The sequence below is a fragment of the Salmo salar genome, chromosome 16, assembly GCF_965601325.2.
Source record: "Salmo salar chromosome 16, fSalSal1, whole genome shotgun sequence".
Taxonomy (NCBI): domain Eukaryota; kingdom Metazoa; phylum Chordata; class Actinopteri; order Salmoniformes; family Salmonidae; genus Salmo; species Salmo salar.
Genome location: NC_138306.1, coordinates 76,351,173 through 76,374,000, shown reverse-complemented (window position 1 = coordinate 76,374,000; position 22,828 = coordinate 76,351,173). Strand labels below are relative to the sequence as shown.

At 44.7% G+C, this 22,828-nt stretch overlaps 1 protein-coding gene across 2 annotated transcripts in view; it reads left to right on the top strand.

Moving 5' to 3' along the window:
- ptgfrnb (prostaglandin F2 receptor inhibitor b) overlaps positions 1–14,658 on the top strand; it is a 48,565-nt gene extending 33,907 nt beyond the window's left edge. For both annotated transcript variants that reach the window (XM_045697831.2, XM_045697832.2), the window contains exons 10-11: positions 11,788–12,093; positions 12,185–14,658. In XM_045697831.2, the coding sequence (XP_045553787.1) occupies positions 11,788–12,093; positions 12,185–12,348 (470 nt within the window). In that variant the 3' untranslated portion in view covers positions 12,349–14,658. The remainder of the gene's footprint in view (positions 1–11,787; positions 12,094–12,184) is intronic.
- The last annotated feature ends 8,170 nt before the right edge of the window (positions 14,659–22,828 follow it).

The window sequence follows — 22,828 nt, the reverse complement described above, 5'->3', positions numbered from 1 at the left end:
AGACAGCTGGAAGGCTGCAGGGGAATGGTATTACTGAACTACACTGTTAGTTAGTTACCTACAGTGAGACAGCTGGAAGGCTGCAGGGGAATGGTGTTACTGAACTACACTGTTAGTTAGTTACCTACAGGGAGACAGCTGGAAGGCTGCAGGGGAATGGTATTACTGAACTACACTGTTAGTTACCTACAGTGAGACAGCTGGAAGGCTGCAGGGGAATGGTGTTACTGAACTACACTGTTAGTTACCTACAGCGAGACAGCTGGAAGGCTGCAGGGGAATGGTATTACTGAACTACACTGTTAGTTAGTTACCTACAGGGAGACAGCTGGAAGGCTGCAGGGGAATGGTGTTACTGAACTACACTGTTAGTTAGTTACCTACAGGGAGACAGCTGGAAGGCTGCAGGGGAATGGTATTACTGAACTACACTGTTAGTTAGTTACCTACAGGGAGACAGCTGGAAGGCTGCAGGGGAATGGTATTACTGAACTACACTGTTAGTTACCTACAGGGAGACAGCTGGAAGGCTGCAGGGGAATGGTATTACTGAACTACACTGTTAGTTACCTACAGGGAGACAGCTGGAAGGCTGCAGGGGAATGGTGTTACTGAACTACACTGTTAGTTACCTACAGGGAGACAGCTGGAAGGCTGCAGGGGAATGGTATTACTGAACTACACTGTTAGTTAGTTACCTACAGGGAGACAGCTGGAAGGCTGCAGGGGAATGGTGTTACTGAACTACACTGTTAGTTAGTTACCTACAGGGAGACAGCTGGAAGGCTGCAGGGGAATGGTGTTACTGAACTACACTGTTAGTTAGTTACCTACAGGGAGACAGCTGGAAGGCTGCAGGGGAATGGTATTACTGAACTACACTGTTAGTTACCTACAGGGAGACAGCTGGAAGGCTGCAGGGGAATGGTGTTACTGAACTACACTGTTAGTTAGTTACCTACAGCGAGACAGCTGGAAGGCTGCAGGGGAATGGTATTACTGAACTACACTGTTAGTTAGTTACCTACAGGGAGACAGCTGGAAGGCTGCAGGGGAATGGTGTTACTGAACTACACTGTTAGTTACCTACAGGGAGACAGCTGGAAGGCTGCAGGGGAATGGTGTTACTGAACTACACTGTTAGTTAGTTACCTACAGGGAGACAGCTGGAAGGCTGCAGGGGAATGGTATTACTGAACTACACTGTTAGTTACCTACAGGGAGACAGCTGGAAGGCTGCAGGGGAATGGTATTACAGAACTACACTGTTAGTTAGTTACCTACAGGGAGACAGCTGGAAGGCTGCAGGGGAATGGTATTACTGAACTACACTGTTAGTTACCTACAGGGAGACAGCTGGAAGGCTGCAGGGGAATGGTATTACAGAACTACACTGTTAGTTAGTTACCTACAGGGAGACAGCTGGAAGGCTGCAGGGGAATGGTATTACAGAACTACACTGTTAGTTAGTTACCTACAGGGAGACAGCTGGAAGGCTGCAGGGGAATGGTGTTACTGAACTACACTGTTAGTTACCTACAGGGAGACAGCTGGAAGGCTGCAGGGGAATGGTATTACTGAACTACACTGTTAGTTACCTACAGGGAGACAGCTGGAAGGCTGCAGGGGAATGGTGTTACTGAACTACACTGTTAGTTACCTACAGGGAGACAGCTGGAAGGCTGCAGGGGAATGGTGTTACTGAACTACACTGTTAGTTACCTACAGGGAGACAGCTGGAAGGCTGCAGGGGAATGGTATTACTGAACTACACTGTTAGTTAGTTACCTACAGGGAGACAGCTGGAAGGCTGCAGGGGAATGGTATTACTGAACTACACTGTTAGTTAGTTACCTACAGGGAGACAGCTGGAAGGCTGCAGGGGAATGGTATTACTGAACTACACTGTTAGTTACCTACAGGGAGACAGCTGGAAGGCTGCAGGGGAATGGTATTACAGAACTACACTGTTAGTTACCTACAGGGAGACAGCTGGAAGGCTGCAGGGGAATGGTATTACTGAACTACACTGTTAGTTACCTACAGGGAGACAGCTGGAAGGCTGCAGGGGAATGGTATTACTGAACTACACTGTTAGTTAGTTACCTACAGTGAGACAGCTGGAAGGCTGCAGGGGAATGGTATTACTGAACTACACTGTTAGTTAGTTACCTACAGTGAGACAGCTGGAAGGCTGCAGGGGAATGGTATTACTGAACTACACTGTTAGTTACCTACAGGGAGACAGCTGGAAGGCTGCAGGGGAATGGTATTACTGAACTACACTGTTAGTTAGTTACCTACAGGGAGACAGCTGGAAGGCTGCAGGGGAATGGTATTACTGAACTACACTGTTAGTTACCTACAGGGAGACAGCTGGAAGGCTGCAGGGGAATGGTATTACTGAACTACACTGTTAGTTAGTTACCTACAGTGAGACAGCTGGAAGGCTGCAGGGGAATGGTATTACAGAACTACACTGTTAGTTACCTACAGGGAGACAGCTGGAAGGCTGCAGGGGAATGGTATTACTGAACTACACTGTTAGTTACCTACAGGGAGACAGCTGGAAGGCTGCAGGGGAATGGTATTACTGAACTACACTGTTAGTTAGTTACCTACAGGGAGACAGCTGGAAGGCTGCAGGGGAATGGTATTACTGAACTACACTGTTAGTTAGTTACCTACAGGGAGACAGCTGGAAGGCTGCAGGGGAATGGTGTTACTGAACTACACTGTTAGTTAGTTACCTACAGGGAGACAGCTGGAAGGCTGCAGGGGAATGGTATTACTGAACTACACTGTTAGTTACCTACAGGGAGACAGCTGGAAGGCTGCAGGGGAATGGTATTACTGAACTACACTGTTAGTTACCTACAGGGAGACAGCTGGAAGGCTGCAGGGGAATGGTGTTACTGAACTACACTGTTAGTTAGTTACCTACAGGGAGACAGCTGGAAGGATGCAGGGGAATGGTGTTACTGAACTACACTGTTAGTTAGTTACCTACAGGGAGACAGCTGGAAGGCTGCAGGGGAATGGTGTTACTGAACTACACTGAACTACAACTACACTTAGTTTGTTAGGTGGCTCATGGCTTTTTTTGGTTAGAATGACATTTTGTCTTCTCAATCGACAGCAGAATTTTCTCCAACTGTGGTGAGAGCTTTTGGGGGTAGCCTAGGATTTTGTTCCATCCCAGCACTGACATACCCAATTCAACCAATCAGCTGATTATCAAGACCTCAGATTTAGTTGAATCAGGTGTTAATTAATTAGAGCTAGGCTGGAGTAAAAGCCTGTAGCTTTAAGAATTCCATGTCTCATCTGTGAGCCAGACTTACCTTCTTATTGTCTTGGTCGTGATGCCTCACAATAGGTATTGTGACGCACTATTCAAGACCAATTGTTCCAACTGATACTAAAACGGATATATCTGGTTTCCTTCAGGTGTGGCAGTGGTTTGTTTCGTTTAGTCATGTGCCGACTGATACGGTATTGCCCAACCCTGACGTCTGCGGTGTCCTAAACTCACGTGTGTGTGTGTGTGTGCTGTCGTTTAGTCATGCGCCGGATGGTGTTACCCAACCTTTGTTGTCTTAGTGCGCACACACACACACTATTTATTCCTTCTATTACAGAGGTGGGGCATATCTAATCCCCATATTAATGCTGTTGATGTAGGATATGTGAGGTGCTGTAAAACTGTCAACAATACCACATGAAACCAAATGGCAGAGAGACTTGGTAACAGATGTCTAGGAGAGGAACTGGATAGTAGATGACGTGACTGATGGTTTGGTGTAAATGTTGAGTAATCCACAGTGATACTCTATATTGCAGGTATTCCCAAACTGGGGCAATGTCTTCGGGGGTATGTATAATAAAAACGTGATTCGCATTTATATCAGATATATACACTACCGTTCAAATGTTTGGGGTCACTTAGAAATGTCCTTGTTTTTGAAAGAAAAGCTCTTTTTTTTTTGTCTGTTTTTAAAATGACATCAAATTGTTTAGAAATACAACATTAACAATGTCTACACTGTAAATTATTGTTGTTGCTGCAAACGGTTTATTTTTATTTTTTTAAATGGAATATCTACAAAGGCGTACAGAGGCCCATTATCAGCAACCATCACTCCTGTGTTCCAATGGCACGTTGTGTTAGCTAATCCAAGTTTATCATTTTAAAAGGCTAATTGATCATTACAAAACCCTTTTGCAATTATGTTAGCACTATCGTTCAAAAGTTTGGGGTCACTTAGAAATGTCCTTGTTTTTGAAAGAAAAGCTAATTTTTTTTGGTCCGTTTAAAATAACATCAAATTGATCATAATAGTACAAATACAGAAAACCCCTTGAATGAGATTTGAACTATATATATATATATATATAGAGAGAGAGAGAATTTTTATTTTTTTACTTCTTACTAACTAACTACCGGTCAAAAGTTTCAGAACCTCTGCTTGGTCAAGGATTTCTTTATTTTTACTATTTTCTACATTGTAAAAAATGAGCAAAATGATTTATTATTATTTGTGCCCTTGTCCTATAAGAGCTCTTTGTCACTTCCCATTATTAAACATATCCTATAGTGTGTGTGTCAGGCTTGCAATGATGGCAAAAAACAGTGTGCTGACCCTGGAGCTAGAGGGGGTACGCAGCTGGAGGTTGAATGTTTGAAGGGGTGCGGGACTATAAAAAGTTTTGGAACCACTGCTATATAGAAAGGAGAGGGACTGGGTAGTACCTGACAGGACTGATGGTTTGGTGTAAGTGTTGAGTAATCCACAGTAATACTCTATACAACATTTACAGTGCAGGAACAAGCCTGAGCAGGAGAATCACATTCCTATGCAGCACTGGAATGGGCCTACCCACAAGACCTAGCGTCACAGAGATGACACAAACAGATGACACAAACAGCCACCTTTCCTTGTTTCCTTTCCTAGCTGATATAAATGGACAGATGGATTAAAAAAATAATATTGGTCTATCATCATGTCTTTTCAGATTAGTGGACGTCAAGGAAATGCATAATATATTAGATCATTAGCACGCAGCCGGTATGGTGATTGTGAGACCGACGGACTGCACGTGTGTTGGTGGGAATGTTGCACTTGTGAACTGATGCTGTTGAGAAAGCTAGCTAGCTGTTGGCCTGGCGTGTTGATGGGGAGAAACTGAAGACTTTGTCCCTGCTTGTGCCAGTTGCTGCCATGAGAGGACATAACATAAAAAGGACAACAGGACGTTAAATTAAGATCAAGAGAAAGATGGAACATACCGTAATTTCCGGACTATTAAGCGCACCTGAATATAAGCCGCACCCACTGAATTTAATTTAAATTTTTATTTTGAACATAAATAAGCCGCACATGTCTATAAGCCGCAGGTGCCCACCGGTACATTGAAACAAATTAACTTTACACAGACTTTAACGAAGCACGGCTTGTAACAGAAATAAATGGGCTTTAACGAAACACGGCTTGTAAATTTTTTTACAAAAAAATTTGCAGTAAACAGTAGCCAACCAAGAAAGTCATTGGTCACCATCTTCCTCCTCCTGTGCACTGAAACCACTGAAGTCATCTCCTTCGGTGTCGGAGTTGAATAGTCTCAGAATTGCTTCATCCGATATTGGATCGTTTTCATTGTCGCTCTCGTCACTTTCATCCGGAGGCAAATCCCCCGCTGAGCCCTCTTCAACACGCAGCAGTCCAGCCTTTCGAAACCCGTTGATGATAGTGGATTTTTTGACAATGCTCCATGGTGTCAGGACCCATAAATTTGAAAGCGGGAAAAATCCATATATTAGCCGAGTCATTGTTTAAGCCACGAAGTTCAAAGCGTGGGAAAAAAGTTGCGGCTTATAGTCCGGAATTTACGGTACAATTGTTTATTGGTTATAATTTTCTTTGAATGGAGTGGATTGTGGACTCGGCCCTGTACCGCATCACATCCGGCCGTGATTGGTAGTCCCATAGAGCGGCGCACAATTGCCCCAGCGTTGGCCGGGGTAGGCCGTCATTGTAAATAAGAATTTGCCTAGTTAAATATAAAAGAAATGTAAACCCACTAAAGAAGCATGTTAACGTCTGACTAGGATTGAACCATTCTTTATGACTAGAGTAGTTCACTGAGTCTGTCTAGTCTCCTCTCCTAGCCTGCCCCACAGAATCAAACTAGCCTGCTAACCCTGTCCTCTCCTAGCCTGCTAACCATGTTCTCTCCTAGCCTGCCCCACAGAATCAAACTAGCCTGCTAACCCTGTTCTCTCCTAGCCTGCCACACATAATCAAACTAGACTGCTAACCCTGTCCTCTCCTAGCCTGCTAACCCTGTTCTCTCCTAGCCTGCCCCACATAATCAACCTAGCCTGCTAACCCTGTTCTCTCCTAGCCTGCCCCACAGAATCAAACTAGCCTGCTAACCCTGTCCTAGCCTGCTAACCCTGTTCTCTCCTAGCCTGCCCCACAGAATCAAACTAGCCTGCTAACCTAGTCCTCTCCTAGCCTGCTAACCATGTTCTCTCCTAGCCTGCCCCACAGAATCAAACTAGCCTGCTAACCCTGTCCTCTCCTAGCCTGCCCCACAGAATCAAACTAGCCTGCTTACCTTGTTCTCTTCTAGCCTGCCCCACAGAATCAAACTAGCCTGCTAACCCTGTCCTCTCCTAGCCTGCTAACCCTGTTCTCTTCTCCTCTCCTCGACAGCCAGTAATTAATAGTTCTATTCCATGGTCCATTACCCCCCTCACAGGGAGAAGAGGAGACTGGAGAGATCTCCTAAAGGAGTGGTGAAGAGAGAACGGTCTAACTCACTGGTGTGGGGAAAGAGAAAGACTCTCTCAGGCCATTAAGTCCTTCTGGTAATAAAGGGGAGGACTGCTTGAGCACAGAAATAGAAGGGGTAACACAACAGAACAGACATGAGTTGTGTCAAATGGCACCCTACTGCACCATATGTCTCTTTAGATCAGCCCATAACTCTAAGAAATACTACATTTTTCACATTCTACCCAAATATTGGCGACACAATAGAATTTACGCGACGTCGTAACTTGTTAGCGTCAATTCCAAATGAGACACCCAAAATGGCCGCCGCCCGTCGGTCATGGCCCGTTGCTCGTAATTGGAATGGCCGTTCTGCTCATTGTGATTCTACGAGGTCCATGCCGTGTTTAGTATTCCTGTGTGCTGTGTTGTAGCAGCGCTTTATGGCCAACATGTAATAGACTTTGTTCTATCAGACATCAGTGGCAGTATCCCTGTTGAGTTCTGTGTTCTGGATGCCTGTAGTGTCTCTAACACTATTGGTCTTTACCTTCTGCTGCTGCTGCTTGCAAAACTAACTCCCCCTCTGGGGATCAATACATGGAATGAACCAATCAAATGTATTTTATTCAGTTCATTTCGATGTGAAGACAATCTAGTTTTATTTCTCCTTAGTGGTTCCTGGTGTTAATGAGATGGAGGATAGTTGGGGGGGATAAAAGGGCCAGTGGGAGGAATCTTACAGCATACTGTTGTGTTGTGTTGGGGATCAAGCTTGTTAATGGGAACACTGGTGATGATAATGTATTTGTTTTGCCATCTTGGTTATTGTTGCTACGCGTGTGGTTCAAAGCAGTATATTTAAGCAATTACAGTCCACTGAAACGGCTGCGACCAGTGTGTGTGTGTGTGTGTGAGAGAGAATGTTATCTCCAGTGCCTGGTACAGGGGGTCTTGGCAGGACCCTCTTCTTTTTGTTTCTCTAAGGTGTGGTGGTTGACCTTTAATTCCTCTTTCGACATCTTCTATTTGGATAGTGTAATGGGTGTTCATACAACTCCAGGGATGTGTTGTTATTTCACTATCTTCATGTTCTCTCTTCCTGTCCTTTGTTATAATTGTATTCAATGTCAAAGGAGGCAAACGGTGGCTTTATGAAGCTTTATAACTTAGTTCCTATCTGAAAGGATCTCCTGAGTGGCTTCATAGAAACACTGTACTTTCTATTCAACATAAAAGGCCCAGCTACCAAACTATTAACCCTTTACACACACAGCCCCTGTCATCCCATATACTGTTTGACAATGGCAGATTTGGTCATTAATGAGCACCTCAATTGGAATGCAGGGGCTGTACAGTAACATGTTGTATATGACGTCAGAGCTCAAGCTGTCTGCTTTACAGCGTTGTATGAGTTTCACCTGGCAGACGTTCTAAACGTGTTTATACAGCGGGTGGTTTAGAGTTCCCATTGTTAGAGCCTCTCCTGCCCGTGATATGAGACAACATACACATGGTCCCGTTCATATAAAGTGGCATTGTTTACATTGTTACCTAGCAACGCACTACTACTTCTACAACTACTAGTCTCAGCCCCTGTAACTCGTCGTGGATGATTTTGGCTACTTCAGTCATTTAGTTTGTAATCTGAGTGGGGGGAATGCTGTAAATCTAGAGGAGTCCGTGTGTTCTGAAAGATGAGACGTTGAGGATTATAATACAGGTTTGATGTCATAATGTGTACTTCAGATTTCCATATTTAAAAATTATTTTATTTACAGTATCAATGTTTATATTAGCTATTTTTGGTGTAAAATTACAAGATTACATGTCATACCCTGGATTGTTCTGATCAGAATGAGCCTATTTCTCGTATTGTGAAGAAAATTTGCAGCAGAACACGCAGTGAAGTGCCTTGTGGAAACCTAAGACTGTAAGATGGTATTTTATAACTAGTAATGTTGGCAATAGAACAGGCTTTCAAACGATGCACACCTGAACCACGTTGAGATTTATAATGGGCCGTTTTTGGATTGTTTTTAGCTTGTTCCAAACAAACTACAAGTGCGCTTGCTTCCGAGTGGCTCCCGAGTGGCGCAGCGGTCTAAGGCACTGCATCTCAGTGCTAGAGGCGTCACTACAGATCCTGGTTCGATTCCAGGCTGTATCACTACCAGCTGTGATTGGGAGTCCCATAGGGCGGCGCACAATTGGCCCAGCGTCGTCCAGGTTGGGGTTTGGCCGGGGTAGGCCGTCATTGTAAAACAATAATTTGTTCTTAACTGACTTGCCTAGTTAAATAAATAAAGGGTAAATAAAATAACATATAATAGCACCTTTTATATTTAAAGACTATTTCCTTGAGCCATAAAAGTGCATTGAAATGACTAATGGAGCTGTGCATTGTGGGGAGAGGTGTGGCCACTTGGACACACCAGGTAGACCTCGCACTCAAACGCTTGTTGTCATGTTTTTGCTATGTTGAACCTAACACAATGTTCATGAATATTTGGTATTTATTAGGATCCCTATTAGCCACTGCAAAAGCATCAGCTACTCTTCCTGGGGTCCACATGAAACATGACATAATACATAGTACAGAACATTATTAGTCAAGGACTGAAATGCATAAATTAAAAATGTCACACACAGCCTAAATATCAGTACATACAATATCTACGTCTAATACATAGTACAATGCAAGTTGCAATACAAGATATATAAAATGGCTGTCTCTCTTCAGTCTCCTTTGTGCAGTAAGGTGTGCTATGATCTGTTTTTTTTAAACTGGTTTTAGTTCTAGCTTGAGTTACCTGGGGTGGCAGAGAGTTCCATGTAGTCATGGCTCTATTTAATACTGTGTTTCCCAGCCTCTGTTCTGGACCTGGGGACTGTGAAGAGACCTCTGGTTGCATGTCTTGTGTTGTACCGGTTAGTGTCTGAACTGTGTACCAACTGCTTGAACAGACAGTTTGGTACCTTCAACACATCAATATCTCACACAAAGACCAATAGTGATGCAGTCAATCTTTCCTCAACTTTGAGCCAGGAGAGATTGACTTGCATGTTACTGACACTTTCCCTCGACTGAGATGTCAAGAAGGCAGAGCAACGCCTTATCATGGACCTCTTCCCATTTAAGCAACCATTTTCTATGTTACTGAATGTATCCAGAGTATTTTTAGACTTTTGAAGCAAAAAGTACTGTAAATGTAAAATGCACATAAAAATGAAGTGTATAATGTTTGGATTCCGTCTTGTCTGGTGAACTGTTGTGTTCTCACCTTTGGTCAGATAATTTCCCCTTAATCTCCAATCTGTTGCTTTATCATTGGTTATGCATATTATTTTTTATATTTCTTCAGTTAAAAACATTTCGATTTGGCCCTATCCTTACAGTCCTAATTCTAGGAGTGAAAAGAGTTAAGACTGACAACAGCCCAGCTACCAAACTATCCCTTTAAGACTAACGTCCACTGACCAGTCCTCAATAAGGTCTGGAGGAATCGGCCTGATTGGTCCGTTAGTCCAGCGGTCCTCTACGTTTAGTCTCGTGTCACATCCAGTCACCTCTTGAATCCGGACACCGGGGTTGTGGAAACGAGTGGTCGCTGTGCCCTCCGTTCCATCTCTAGAAATATAGATGTGTCCCTTCCTGCCTTTCCCCATCTTATTCATCATCATCATTACCATCAACATCTTCATATTCTTCACTAAGTAGGCCTTGTATTAGCATTCTTAATGGACAAATCTTCAGTTAGTCACACATTGAGGTCAATGGGATACGAAGTGAAAATGTTACTTAAAGTTAGGATTCACCCCATAGTACCTTATTTATTTATTTTTACTTCCATCTCTCCAGTGGAGAGAACTCTGTATTGGTGGTTAAGATGTCCAGTAATTAGAGGCTGCTGGACAGGATATCAAATCTGACTGAAGAAGTCATACCACATTCTGGGTCACTGGCACTGCCCTCTTTCTCGTTTCTTGCTCTCTCGTTGCTCTCTCTCTCGTTGCTCTCTTTTATCTTCTCTAGAACATCTTATTCTTTATCTTCCTCTTGTTCCTTCCCTCTGTCTCTTTCTGTGATGTTCTCTAAGGGTGGCTGTAGACACACACATAGTATTGATGTGTAATCTGTGTGTGGGTGGGACAGTAATGATAGTCCCGTTTAGACACATTAATGACCGGTTAAAGCTGCTCCTCTCTCTGCTTAGAGCCCCCAGCACACAAACACAGATGTATGAATACATGGATAGAGAAATAGATGTATCCATATGGAAGATGTATACTGTGTTCTATGTTCTTTCAGTGATAGCATGTCTATTCACATGTAGAGTTTTCTTCAGAGCCATGAATTCCCATCACAGATCAACATTGAGACGGTGGCAACACCAGACACTAACTGTAGGTTCAGCGATAGACTGATGAAACCTTTGGCCTCAACCACATGGAGAGGATTTCTATAAAATACTTTACATTTTCTCCTCCCCCTTTCACTTCTGTGTCTCTATCCAGTCCCCTCCCCCTCTTCTGTCTCACCCTCCAAGTCCCCTCCCCCTCTCTTCTCTCTATCCAGTCTCCCCTCCATGTCTCTCCCTGTTGCTCTATCCAGTCTCCCCTCCATGTCTCTTCCTGTTGCTCTATCCAGTCTCCCCTCCATGTCTCTTCCTGTTGCTCTATCCAGTCTCCCCTCCATGTCTCTCCCTGTTGCTCTATCCAGTCTCCCCTCCATGTCTCTTCCTGTTGCTCTATCCAGTCTCCCCTCCATGTCTCTTCCTGTTGCTCTATCCAGTCTCCCCTCCATGTCTCTTCCTGTTGCTCTATCCAGTCTCCCCTCCATGTCTCTTCCTGTTGCTCTATGCAGTCTCCCCTCCATGTCTCTTCCTGTTGCTCTGTCTCCCCTCTTCCTGTCCCTACATCCAGTTTCAATCTGCTGATGTTAGCTCTATTACATAAACCCAATGAAGTGGTTTTAATAGAATTCTCTCCTCCTCCCTCTGCTCAGATGACCTGGCCTACGAGGTACGCTGGTACCTCACGCGGCTGAGAGGGGGGAACAAAGGCACCCTACTGGCCAGCGTGGACCGCTTCGGTCTGGTCAAGAAGGAGGCGCGCAACGCCAGCAGTGACGTGTCCCTGGAGCGCACAGACACACACACCTACGCCCTGAACATCCACGCCACCCAGGACAGCGACAGCGGGGAGTACCACTGCCAGGCCACGCCCTGGTACCTGTCTGCCTCCACAGGGGCCTGGACACACGGGGCAGAACTCACCTCTACCAGCATGTTCCTCACTGTACGATTCCCCAGTGAGTAAGGATGGGGGGGGTACTGTGTGTGTTTGTGTGCGTGTACAGTAACTAACACTCTCTCTCTCTCGGTCTGTCTGTCTCCCTCCAGTGTGGGACTCTCTGAAGCTGCCTCTGCTGTACGGTTCTGTAGCCTCTGTGTCCGTGGGGCTCTTCTCTCTCCTCCTGGGTTTCATCTGTGCCCACTGCTGCTGCCGCAACACCACACACACCCCTCGCTCACGCAACAAACTCATGGACCTGGAGATGGATTGACTAGCACAGGCCCGCTGGAGCGACCACCGCTTCTCCAGCTGATGAACTACGAGCACGCGCACGTTACCGCGCCGGCACATTACCACGGCAACGGCAGACAATTGACCAATCACAGCCCTTCGGGTGCACTCCGTGGAGCTTTTAAGCGCACCAACGGGAGAGGAGGAGGAGGAGAGACAATAGGACATTTACTGTGGATCTGTAGAGGGGGAAAAACACTGAATAAACTGCTAAAGGAGAGAGCAGGATATCTAGTCTGCCTATGTGAACATATTGATGTTAGGTATTGCACAAAACAGCCCTGGAGTATTCCTACCTTAGTGGACTTTGTCTACGTTTGTCCTCATCACTAGTTTTTGAAATGAGACTGCTTTTAAATGGAGATGTGTGTATACTATATTTGTGTGGTTTGCCACACCTGAGGCTGGGAAAGAGCCGCTTTACCCGTTTTGTCCTGCCCTGCGCCTGGTGTGATGTCATCCTGGTGTGATGTCATTTCAGTGACTCAGCAGCAACTAGCCAGGTTCCCTGGTGCACGATGATGACCTCAGAGGCTCTCCTCTAGAGCGAGTGAAAGACACTATGGACCCAGACCTCACCTGCTGTAACCCCCTACACTGACCCTGGTGCTACCCCCACTGTGAATGACGTTGATGTAATGTTGGGCCTAGGGTCAATATGGGGCAGGTTGAAGAGCAAGGTGGCCATTAAGGGAGAATGGACTAATGGTTGACTGAGAGGAGTGGTATGATATGGACTGACACAGAGGGAGAGATCGTTTTATATAGGTAGCATACTGGATTAATGTGTGGAACCAGCTGGAACTTGCAGTCCTCCACACACTATCCCAGCCAATGCCTGGCTCTAGCTGAAGGAGTTCCAAAGTGGCTTCCTCGTCTCCTCTCCTTCATCTGCACTGATCAATAAACACAGGACAGATCTAAGCAATGTAATGGTTGAAGCCTACCCGTTTCATTCACATCAGTGCAGATGAAGCGAAGAAGACAGGACGAGGAAGCCAGAGCATGGAGATAAACCCCTGGAATGCAATGGAGAAGGATTAGAGATAGAACTGTCAATAAACCCATTCCTGAAAGGAACCTCCATGTCACCTCCCAGTTTAGTATGGCCCAGTCCCTTAGGGAGTCTTCTTCCCCTGTCTCTGGTACAGTACAATAGCTGTGTGTCTAGAGAAAGGACTATGCTGTGTTTGTATGGGGCTGGGGCTCTCAGGGCCGTTAGTGGTTGGCCCAGCAGTATTCTTCCCAGTGACAAAGACCAGCCCTACCCTCTACTAATTACCCCAACCTAGACCCAGAAGGCCTTTTTAGAATGGTCCTGTACCTGATGTCAACTACCACCCCTGAAATGCTACCCTGTCTGTACACACACACACACACACTCCATATGCTGTCAACACTCAACATACTGACATGCACACCAAGAGTTAAACACACACTCCTCTTACCCAATGCCATGTACCCCAACATCTACAAATAAAATCACACTCCTCGTACACACACACATACAACCCTACACACACACTGTCCTGTATACACACTGTCAATGTAACCCTGTGTGAATGCACATCTTGAGAGGCACCAGCTGTATCTAGGTTCTGGCCAGGTACCAACTGGGGCTTTGGCTCTGGGATCTGACCTGGTTTAACTCCCTAGCGCCACCGACGGGAGAAGAGCTGCTGTGTGCCAATCAATAAACCAGAGCCCTGTTAAAATACTTAGAAATTGCATCCTTCCTAATCTGACATGACTGGATTGGTGAAAGATGTGTAGTGGAACTCTGGCTTACAGCTGCCATACATCTGTATAAGGTCAGACATGTACTTGAAGGATAGAGTTGCATTTTATAGTGTTGGTATCAGGCCTCGAGCTGTCCCACTGTGTGGGTGAAAGGTGTCCCTAAGCACTGACCCAAGGTCTGTTCTGTGTGCAACCTCGTAATTATTTAGTTCCGGTTTGGACTTGGGGAAGCTGATCTGAGATCTTTTTGAAGAACCTCCCTAAAGTCTAGAACCACAGACGGATAGGACAACCACCAACACAAAACACTGCAAGTTCTTTTTAAAGATCCTTACTGTCATTTTAGTTTTTGTAATTTGAAATAGATTTCTAAGTCTTTTTGTAAATGATTGTAAAGCCCAATATGGATTTTTATCTGACATGAATATCTTATTCTGTGCCGATGTTTCTCTGGGTAACGATCAATCAGGGTTTTTTATGATTCGCCTCTGCTTCCAGGCCTCTGAAAAACTTCAAATATTTCTGCAAGAATAAATGTTTTATAACAGTACCACGACTGAAGCTGGTTTGTTGTATCCCTCCTTCCTTCCCTCCATCTCTTGTCGTTCTTCAGGGAATAGCTTCTGTGTCCTCTCTCTCTCTCAATTACAAATGCAGATGAGTGTTATGTTTAGAACTGTCAGCCTCCAGTGAGTTATTTTCCTCACCTTCTCTATCACGTTCTCTCTTCTTCCCCTCTATCTTTTTCACTCCTGTTTTTCTTAATCCCTCGCTCTCCTTTACTCCCTAAATGTCTCTTTCTCTCGCTCTCTTCTCCCCTCTTTCTCTCCCTCCATCTTCCTCTCACTTAAAAAATGTTTGACCCAGATATTGGTGCTGTATCCTCCATTCCCCTTCTGGTGCTGAGTGTGTTTCGTCTGGACACAGATCGTTTCATTAAGGCCTCGTTTGATCCTCAATGGTGGTTCCTGTATTAGACATATCATCTCTGGGATCTGTTGGTTGGGCCTGATGGCTCAGAACAACCGTTTACAACAACTCTAGACCTGGGTGGCCTTTTCACATCTGTCCTCTAAATGGACTCCTAGCCCCTCGGCTTACTCAGTAAACACTCCTGTAGGTCTAGAATGACACTATGGTCAATTGTTTGATATGCTTAAGTCTAATCAAATCCTGCTTAAACCATGTACAGCAAGTGTCAAACTCATTCTACGGAGGGACTGAGTGTCTGTGGGTTTTTGCTCCTCCCATGTACTTGATTGATGAAAATAAGGTCACTAATTAGTAAGGAACTCCCCTCACCTTGTCTGGCTTAATTAAAAGGAACAAAACTAAACCCTCTATGGAATGAGTTTGACACCCGTGACGTACAGGTTAATGATTCCGGTATGTTGGTTGTTCTAGCTCCGCAGCAGGAGGTTACTGTAGGGAGGGGACTGCATGAGTACACACAACAGTACACCGCATAGAGTAAATGTTCAACTTGAGAGGAGGAGAGTGTCCGGTGGGGAGAGCCATGCCCCGGAATGTGGCGACGACTCGTCAACGCCTCGCCATGGTAACCGTCTACAGACGGAGGGTGTGTGGTTGGGGGGGGAGATGGAGGAGAGAAAGGAAAGAAAAAGTTGGTGTGATATCTGATCAGCCTCCACCACCTCCAAACGCTCTTTCTCACACACATACATACATCATCTATATTTAGTTCCCCCCTATCCTACAGTTCTACTCTGTCAATACTATACACACACAATACTTGCACACACACACACCTCCAGTAGTGTCATACTCTGGGAGTTGGTTGGAGCATGCCTTGTCCTTGTAAGGCTGTGTGTGTTCTCCAGGGCGACCGTCCCCCTGTGCCAACTTCCTCTGTGTCCTCACCCATCACTGTCACAGCACTCAGGAGGCCCTGGCTCATAGAAATGACATCAGTAAAACAAACACCACCCATGGATGTGAAATTTGATTGGATTTCAGTCACATGGCCATTTGGTTCAATATCTCCCTCCCATAATCCATATACTTCTTCACTGATTGTTATCTTGCAGTTATTTAACCTCTGCCACTACGGCTGCTGGTGTGCTTCTAAGGCTGTTTATAGATCCGTTCATACAGCTGTCATAACCTGTTATGAATGTTCACAGCCTGCGGGAAGCTACATTGAAGCTCTTTAGTTATTCTGTCTGTTGTATCATTCTAGAGGGGACTGAAACCTGACCCTTTCTAACAACCAATATGCTTCTAATCACTAAGTAGCCCTGACCTCTAACCCTTAATAAAGCACACATATCCCATCAGCTCTGACTGCATCACCATGTTTGTCCATCCATGCTGGCACGGCCATCTGAGTGACTAACATTGTAATGCCTATTAGCTTTGCTCATGTTGATTTAGCACAGCCATACAGACACTATAATAAACACAGGACAGAGCTGCAGAGACTTCTGCCAACGCGGAGCAGGCTTTATTAGCCTTCAATCAGCCTACATTAAGGCCCTCTAATCTAGGGATTCCAAAACTCGCTCCTGGGGCCTCCCAGCTTGATGAGTTGGTTATTTGAATCAGCTGTGTAGTGCTATGTCAAAAAACGAAACATGCACCCAGGGGGGGCCCCAGAACTGAGTTTGGGTAACTCTGATCTAGTCCATTGTTATGCATGCTAGCCCCATGGGGCTATTTAGGTCAGGTCCCCTCGCATTGCCATACAGCTGCTGGCATTGTGGTGTTGCATCTCCTAGATGCTCAGGATGGCTCAGTGAAGAAAGGCCGAATATTGAATTAACCCCATACCCATACATCCTACACAGCAGGGCCTCTGGTTGTATTCCATTCCACTGTCATAGATACCTTGGCTTTTCTCATTTCCTCAACAACCACTGATCTGACAGGGTGTGACAGACGAGAGCCTAAAGGCTGCATCTCAATAGCCTAAAGTGGCTTCCTCTCGTCTCCTCTGCTCTCCCTGGTGTTCTGGCCTGAAAACACAGGGTGATTGAAAGCAATATGGTGGATGGATGCCTACCAGGAATTTGCTTTGAATAATTCAGTGCTGCAATCTAATGGCTGTTTTTGTTTGTTGACCTAAAGGGTAAAGAACTTCCATCGGGATATATATACTGCTCAAAAAAATAAAGGGAACACTTAAACAACACATCCTAGATCTGAATGAAAGAAATAATCTTATTAAATACTTTTTTCTTTACATAGTTGAATGTGCTGACAACAAAATCACACAAAAATAATCAATGGAAATCCAATTTATCAACCCATGGAGGTCTGGATATGGAGTCACACTCAAAATGAAAGTGGAAAACCACACTACAGGCTGATCCAACTTTGATGTAATGTCCTTAAAACAAGTCAAAATGAGGCTCAGTAGTGTGTGTGGCCTCCACGTGCCTGTATGACCTCCCTACAACGCCTGGGCATGCTCCTGATGAGGTGGCGGATGGTCTCCTGAGGGATCTCCTCCCAGACCTGGACTAAAGCATCCGCCAACTCCTGGACAGTCTGTGGTGCAACGTGGCGTTGGTGGATGGAGCGAGACATGATGTCCCAGATGTGCTCAATTGGATTCAGGTCTGGGGAACGGGCGGGCCAGTCCATAGCATCAATGCCTTCCTCTTGCAGGAACTGCTGACACACTCCAGCCACATGAGGTCTAGCATTGTCTTGCATTAGGAGGAACCCAGGGCCAACCGCACCAGCATATGGTCTCACAAGGGGTCTGAGGATCTCATCTCGGTACCTAATGGCAGTCAGGCTACCTCTGGCGAGCACATGGAGGGCTGTGCGGCCCCCCAAAGAAATGCCACCCCACACCATGACTAACCCACTGCCAAACCGGTCATGCTGGAGGATGTTGCAGGCAGCAGAACGTTCTCCACGGCATCTCCAGACTCTGTCACGTCTGTCACGTGCTCAGTGTGAACCTGCTTTTATCTGTGAAGAGCACAGGGCGCCAGTGGCAAATTTGCCAATCTTGGGGTTCTCTGGCAAATGCCAAACGTCCTGCACGGTGTTGGGCTGTAAGCACAACCCCCACCTGTGGACGTCGGGCCCTCATACCACCCTCATGGAGTCTGTTTCTGACCGTTTGAGCAGACACATGCACATTTGTGGCCTGCTGGAGGTCATTTTGCAGGGCTCTGGCAGTGCTCCTCCTTGCACAAAGGCGGAGGTAGCGGTCCTGCTGCTGGGTTGTTGCCCACCTACGGCCTTCTCCACGTCTCCTGATGTACTGGCCTGTCTCCTGGTAGCGCCTCCATGTTCTGGACACTACGCTGACAGACACAGCAAACCTTCTTGCCACAGCTCGCACTGATGTGCCATCCTGGATGAGCTGCACTACCTGAGCCACTTGTGTGGGTTGTAGACTCCGTCTCATGCTACCACTAGAGTGAAAGCACCGCCAGCATTCAAAAGTGACCAAAACATCAGCCAGGAAGCATAGGAACTGAGAAGTGGTCTGTGGTCAACACCTGCAGAACCACTCCTTTATTGGGGGTGTCTTGCTAATTGCCTATAATTCCCACCTGTTGTCTATTCCATTTGCACAACAGCATGTGAAATTTATTGTCAATCAGTGTTGCTTCCTAAGTGGACAGTTTGATTTCACAGAAGTGTGATTGACTTGGAGTTACATTGTGTTGTTTAAGTGTTCCCTTTATTTTTTTGAGCATATATATATATATATAACTCATGTAATCTCTTTCTCCCTCCTTTGTCCCATTCTCTCGCTCTCCTCTCTTCATCCCTCCATCTCTCTCTGGTTACGGCAATCTCTTTCTCTCTGTTAAAACAGCTGAGTCTAAGCTTTATGTTCCTTAGGTCAGTGAACAGATCAGATGTCTCCAGACAATAAGACGCCCTCAGTCCTGCCTCTGTTACACACACACACACACACAGCTACTCTGCCTGACTCAATCCCCAACCATTTTTAGAACTACTCTGCCTGGCTTAAGGAACAGAATGAGGGAGGACAAAGTTCTTTCCAACCTCATCAGTCTCCTGTTTCACCACATGCATGCATTAGGAATGCTTATCCTGGAGAATCTTGTAGTCTAGCGCTGCCATTGTGAAGAGGGATTTAGGATGTTAGTATTGAGTAGGGGTTTCAGGCTCCTTATTTAAATAAACGTATGTTAAGTCCCTCTGGATAACACAAGTCAAATGAATGGCTAAAATGCCCAGCTTAATTGTACATTTTAGAACTTTGTCCTTAAGAATACAGCACTGTACTGTATGCGCTGTAGGCTATGTGTCTTTTTTTAAAATCAGTTAGTCTGTGACACAAACGAGGCTAAAGAAGATAACTAACGGTGTAGGAAATTACTTCTGGACTGGCTTCATTCAGGTCAAAAGCCTTTGTCTCTTCCTCTACCATCCCTTTCTCATATACCACTCTCCCAGACTGAGAATCAATATAGCCCATGTTGAATCAACTTTTCTGTTCTTTCCTTCTTCTCTTCCTTCACTTTTCCCATAGGCCTCCTCGTTCCTCTTCCTGTCATTGACGGCAAAGGTCGGGGTAGAATGTAAATATTCTTATCTCCGTGGTTACAATTGGGCACTTTAGAGCTCTGTGACCTTTTGGTTGATCTTTTTCTTTGCCTGTCAGAGTTTGGAAAACATATGTAGCAATTAGAATCATTCTATTCTAGCTATAATTGTCGACCATTCTAGAAGATCATAGGTATTCTATTTCTATTGTCTGCAGTGGAGACGTGACCTGTTACCTTGACAATAGCCTTGAAATGAACAGCTCTGATCTGGAATCAGTCGTTAGGGCTGGAGAGTGACTGGAGCATAGAGATCCTATTAAATTACTAGAGGGGCTATGTCATAAAAGTTTCAGAATGGGGTTAAAATTGCAGCCATATTGGTCAGGGAGAAAAACAAACCAGTCCAATTGGAATGAATGGTAGTAGAGGCATAATCCTGATTTGACTTATGCAGGAAAATAAAAGTAAGGCATGTGATATCAGAAATTGTGTAATAGAATTGTGAACCTAAAATATTGTTATATAATTAGAAATACATTTTATAGGGGTTTTATACACATTTTCTGTATAAATAGCCTCTAAAATATATCTAAACAGGTGTGTTTTTTTGGAAAGCTGTGAGTTCTAATATATGATACAATATCAGTACTTCCTGCATTAACAGCTTGTCTAAGTCCTATCACCAACTGATTTCAGACAGTGTTTGGCTGTGGATTGACTGCATTGTTTGAATGGAATATTGGCATATTGGCAGGTAAGTATTTATGGAATCATTCCTCTAAAATTGGCTGGCTAGCTAGCTAATAAACATACAGTGCAGATAAATTATTCAAATTCATTATTTTACACTATCTTATCACAGCACTGGCAGAAACCATGGTTGACCAACATGGCCGACCTTTGAACCATCATAAGAAGGTTGATGTACATTCTAGTATTCTAATTATATGGACTGGAGCACCTTTAACACCTGGCTCCTATTCTTCACCTTAGAGACAGATCTCTATCGATTCCACAGACATTTGGCTTCCTTAACCGAATAACCGTGTTAAGTTAAAAATAGTATCTTCCTGTTTGTGCTTCCTGTCTGCCCCATTCAAAGTGTTCTCATTTCAAAGTGATTTACCAGTATATGCATACAGTGACATTCAAGGTTTGACATCAGTATTTTATACTGTTAGAAATGCAACATTGCCACCTAGTGGCACCTATCAGACCTTCATTACATAGCAACGCTAACCCTGGTTACGAGTTAATCTATCTACAATTTAGAATAGAATGTTGCAAAATCCCCATCTGACAGATCACACTTGACAAAAATCACCATCAAGACTGGTGAGAAAACTGTAAGATAAAGCAAATACAATGCTTGACGGACAGAAAGCTCAAAGAAAGAAGATTTCCAAAGAGATCAGGGTTTTATTTGTCAATGCATTTGCAGATTATAATGCCCTTGGGTGCAATGTAAAGCCTGTCTTTACACAGTACAACTGTAGCAATTGAGAGCGAAGAGCCAGAACGGGATTCGATTGAACCAGCGACCCTGCAGGTAGCCCACAGGACTCTGCCTCCAGTGCAATAAAGGTCCAGACCACTTGACAGAGGATACACAACAAAATTGGCTCGTACTTTGTCGCTGCTATTAATATCGAAGCAAAAGTGCATTACTTTGATGAGGTAAACTCACACACATCAATTCCGTGAATGACAGTTTGATCAAATTCAGTTTATTGCATGGATCTCTGCAATGTACACAGCCATTTTCCCATGGAGCTGTGTGTCTTAGTCAAAGCCAGCAATGGGGTCCGTGCAATCGGGATCCATGGAACGGCCCTACCCCATTGAAGTTAACATTTTAAATGGTTAAGGGTTATGGTAAGGGTAGGGGTTAAGGTTAGGGTTTAGCGTCTCAAGGATCCCAGATAGCAGAGAGGAAAAGTACCAAATTGTCATACTTGAGTAAAAGTAAAGATACCTTAATAGTAAATGACTAAGTGAAAGTCACCCAGTATCTGGTTGTAAGTATCTGGCAGGTAGGGGTAGCCTAGTGGTTAAGAGTGTTGGACCAGTAACTGAAAGGTTACGGGTTCGAATCCCTGAGATGACTAGGTGACAAATCTGTTGATGTGCCCTTGAGCAAGGCCCTTAACTGTAATTGCTCTGAATAAGAGCTTCTGCTATAACGTAAAATAAATGTAGCCTACTTAAGTGCAGTGGTGGAAAAAGTAGTCGATTGTCACACTTGAGTGAAAGCAAATGCTTTACTTCAAAGTATGTTTTAATTAAGTAGCCTTCTTTATACCACTAGCAGTGATTTAAGGGATGAAAAATGCACATTCATGGTGTCTTTGCAGAAAACGACTGCCATATCCCTGGTCCACATCAGGGTAATGGGCAGCCTAATAAAATATTTACATGCCTGTCACTCAGGGAGTGAGTGCTTCTGGGGGTTTCATAGGTGCAGTGGCGGTTCTAGACCATTTCAACTGGGGGGGGCCAGTTACATTAGACGTTCTTGTTGTCATATCGTTTTCTTCACTGCATTACAGGCATTAGCAGGCAAAAGACCATGTTCATAATCATTAGTGTTCCACGTTGCCACTGTCTAATAACGGATGTAAAAAAAAAGAACGATAGCAAAAATGAGTTATGTAAAAATTATTTCATACTCCACATTTAAGGGGGCCACAAGGGGATCCAAAATTGTTGTCACCAGAACCGCCCCTGCATAGGTGACAGTCCACGTGTGTTGTGTCCACGCCATTATGACAGTGTCCAGTCCTCAGTGTGTTATTCAGACAATTTGGGCTGCAGGTAGCCTAGCGGATAAGAGGTTGGGCCAGCAACTAAAGGTCACGGTTCAAAATCCTGAGCCAACTAGGTGAAGAATCTGTTGATGTGCCCTTGAGCAAGGCACTTAACCCCAATTAGTCGTTCTGGATAAGAGCGTAATTAAAAAGATGTTTGGTTTAGTGATTAAGCCCTTCTTTGAGGGAATGAGGGTGTTCCACGGGAACTTTTAACTAATAGAGCAACAATATGGGCTGGTTTGTCATCGCTGGCTGCAGATAGTCCTGCACATTACATAATGACCCTAACTGAAGAATGATGGAGCCTACCCATGAAAGTGTTTTAATTTCATGCATCTTTGAAACTATCGATTTCCAAAGGTGTTGCACCCCTGGCGTGTAGACATGACCTCCAGAGCACAAACAC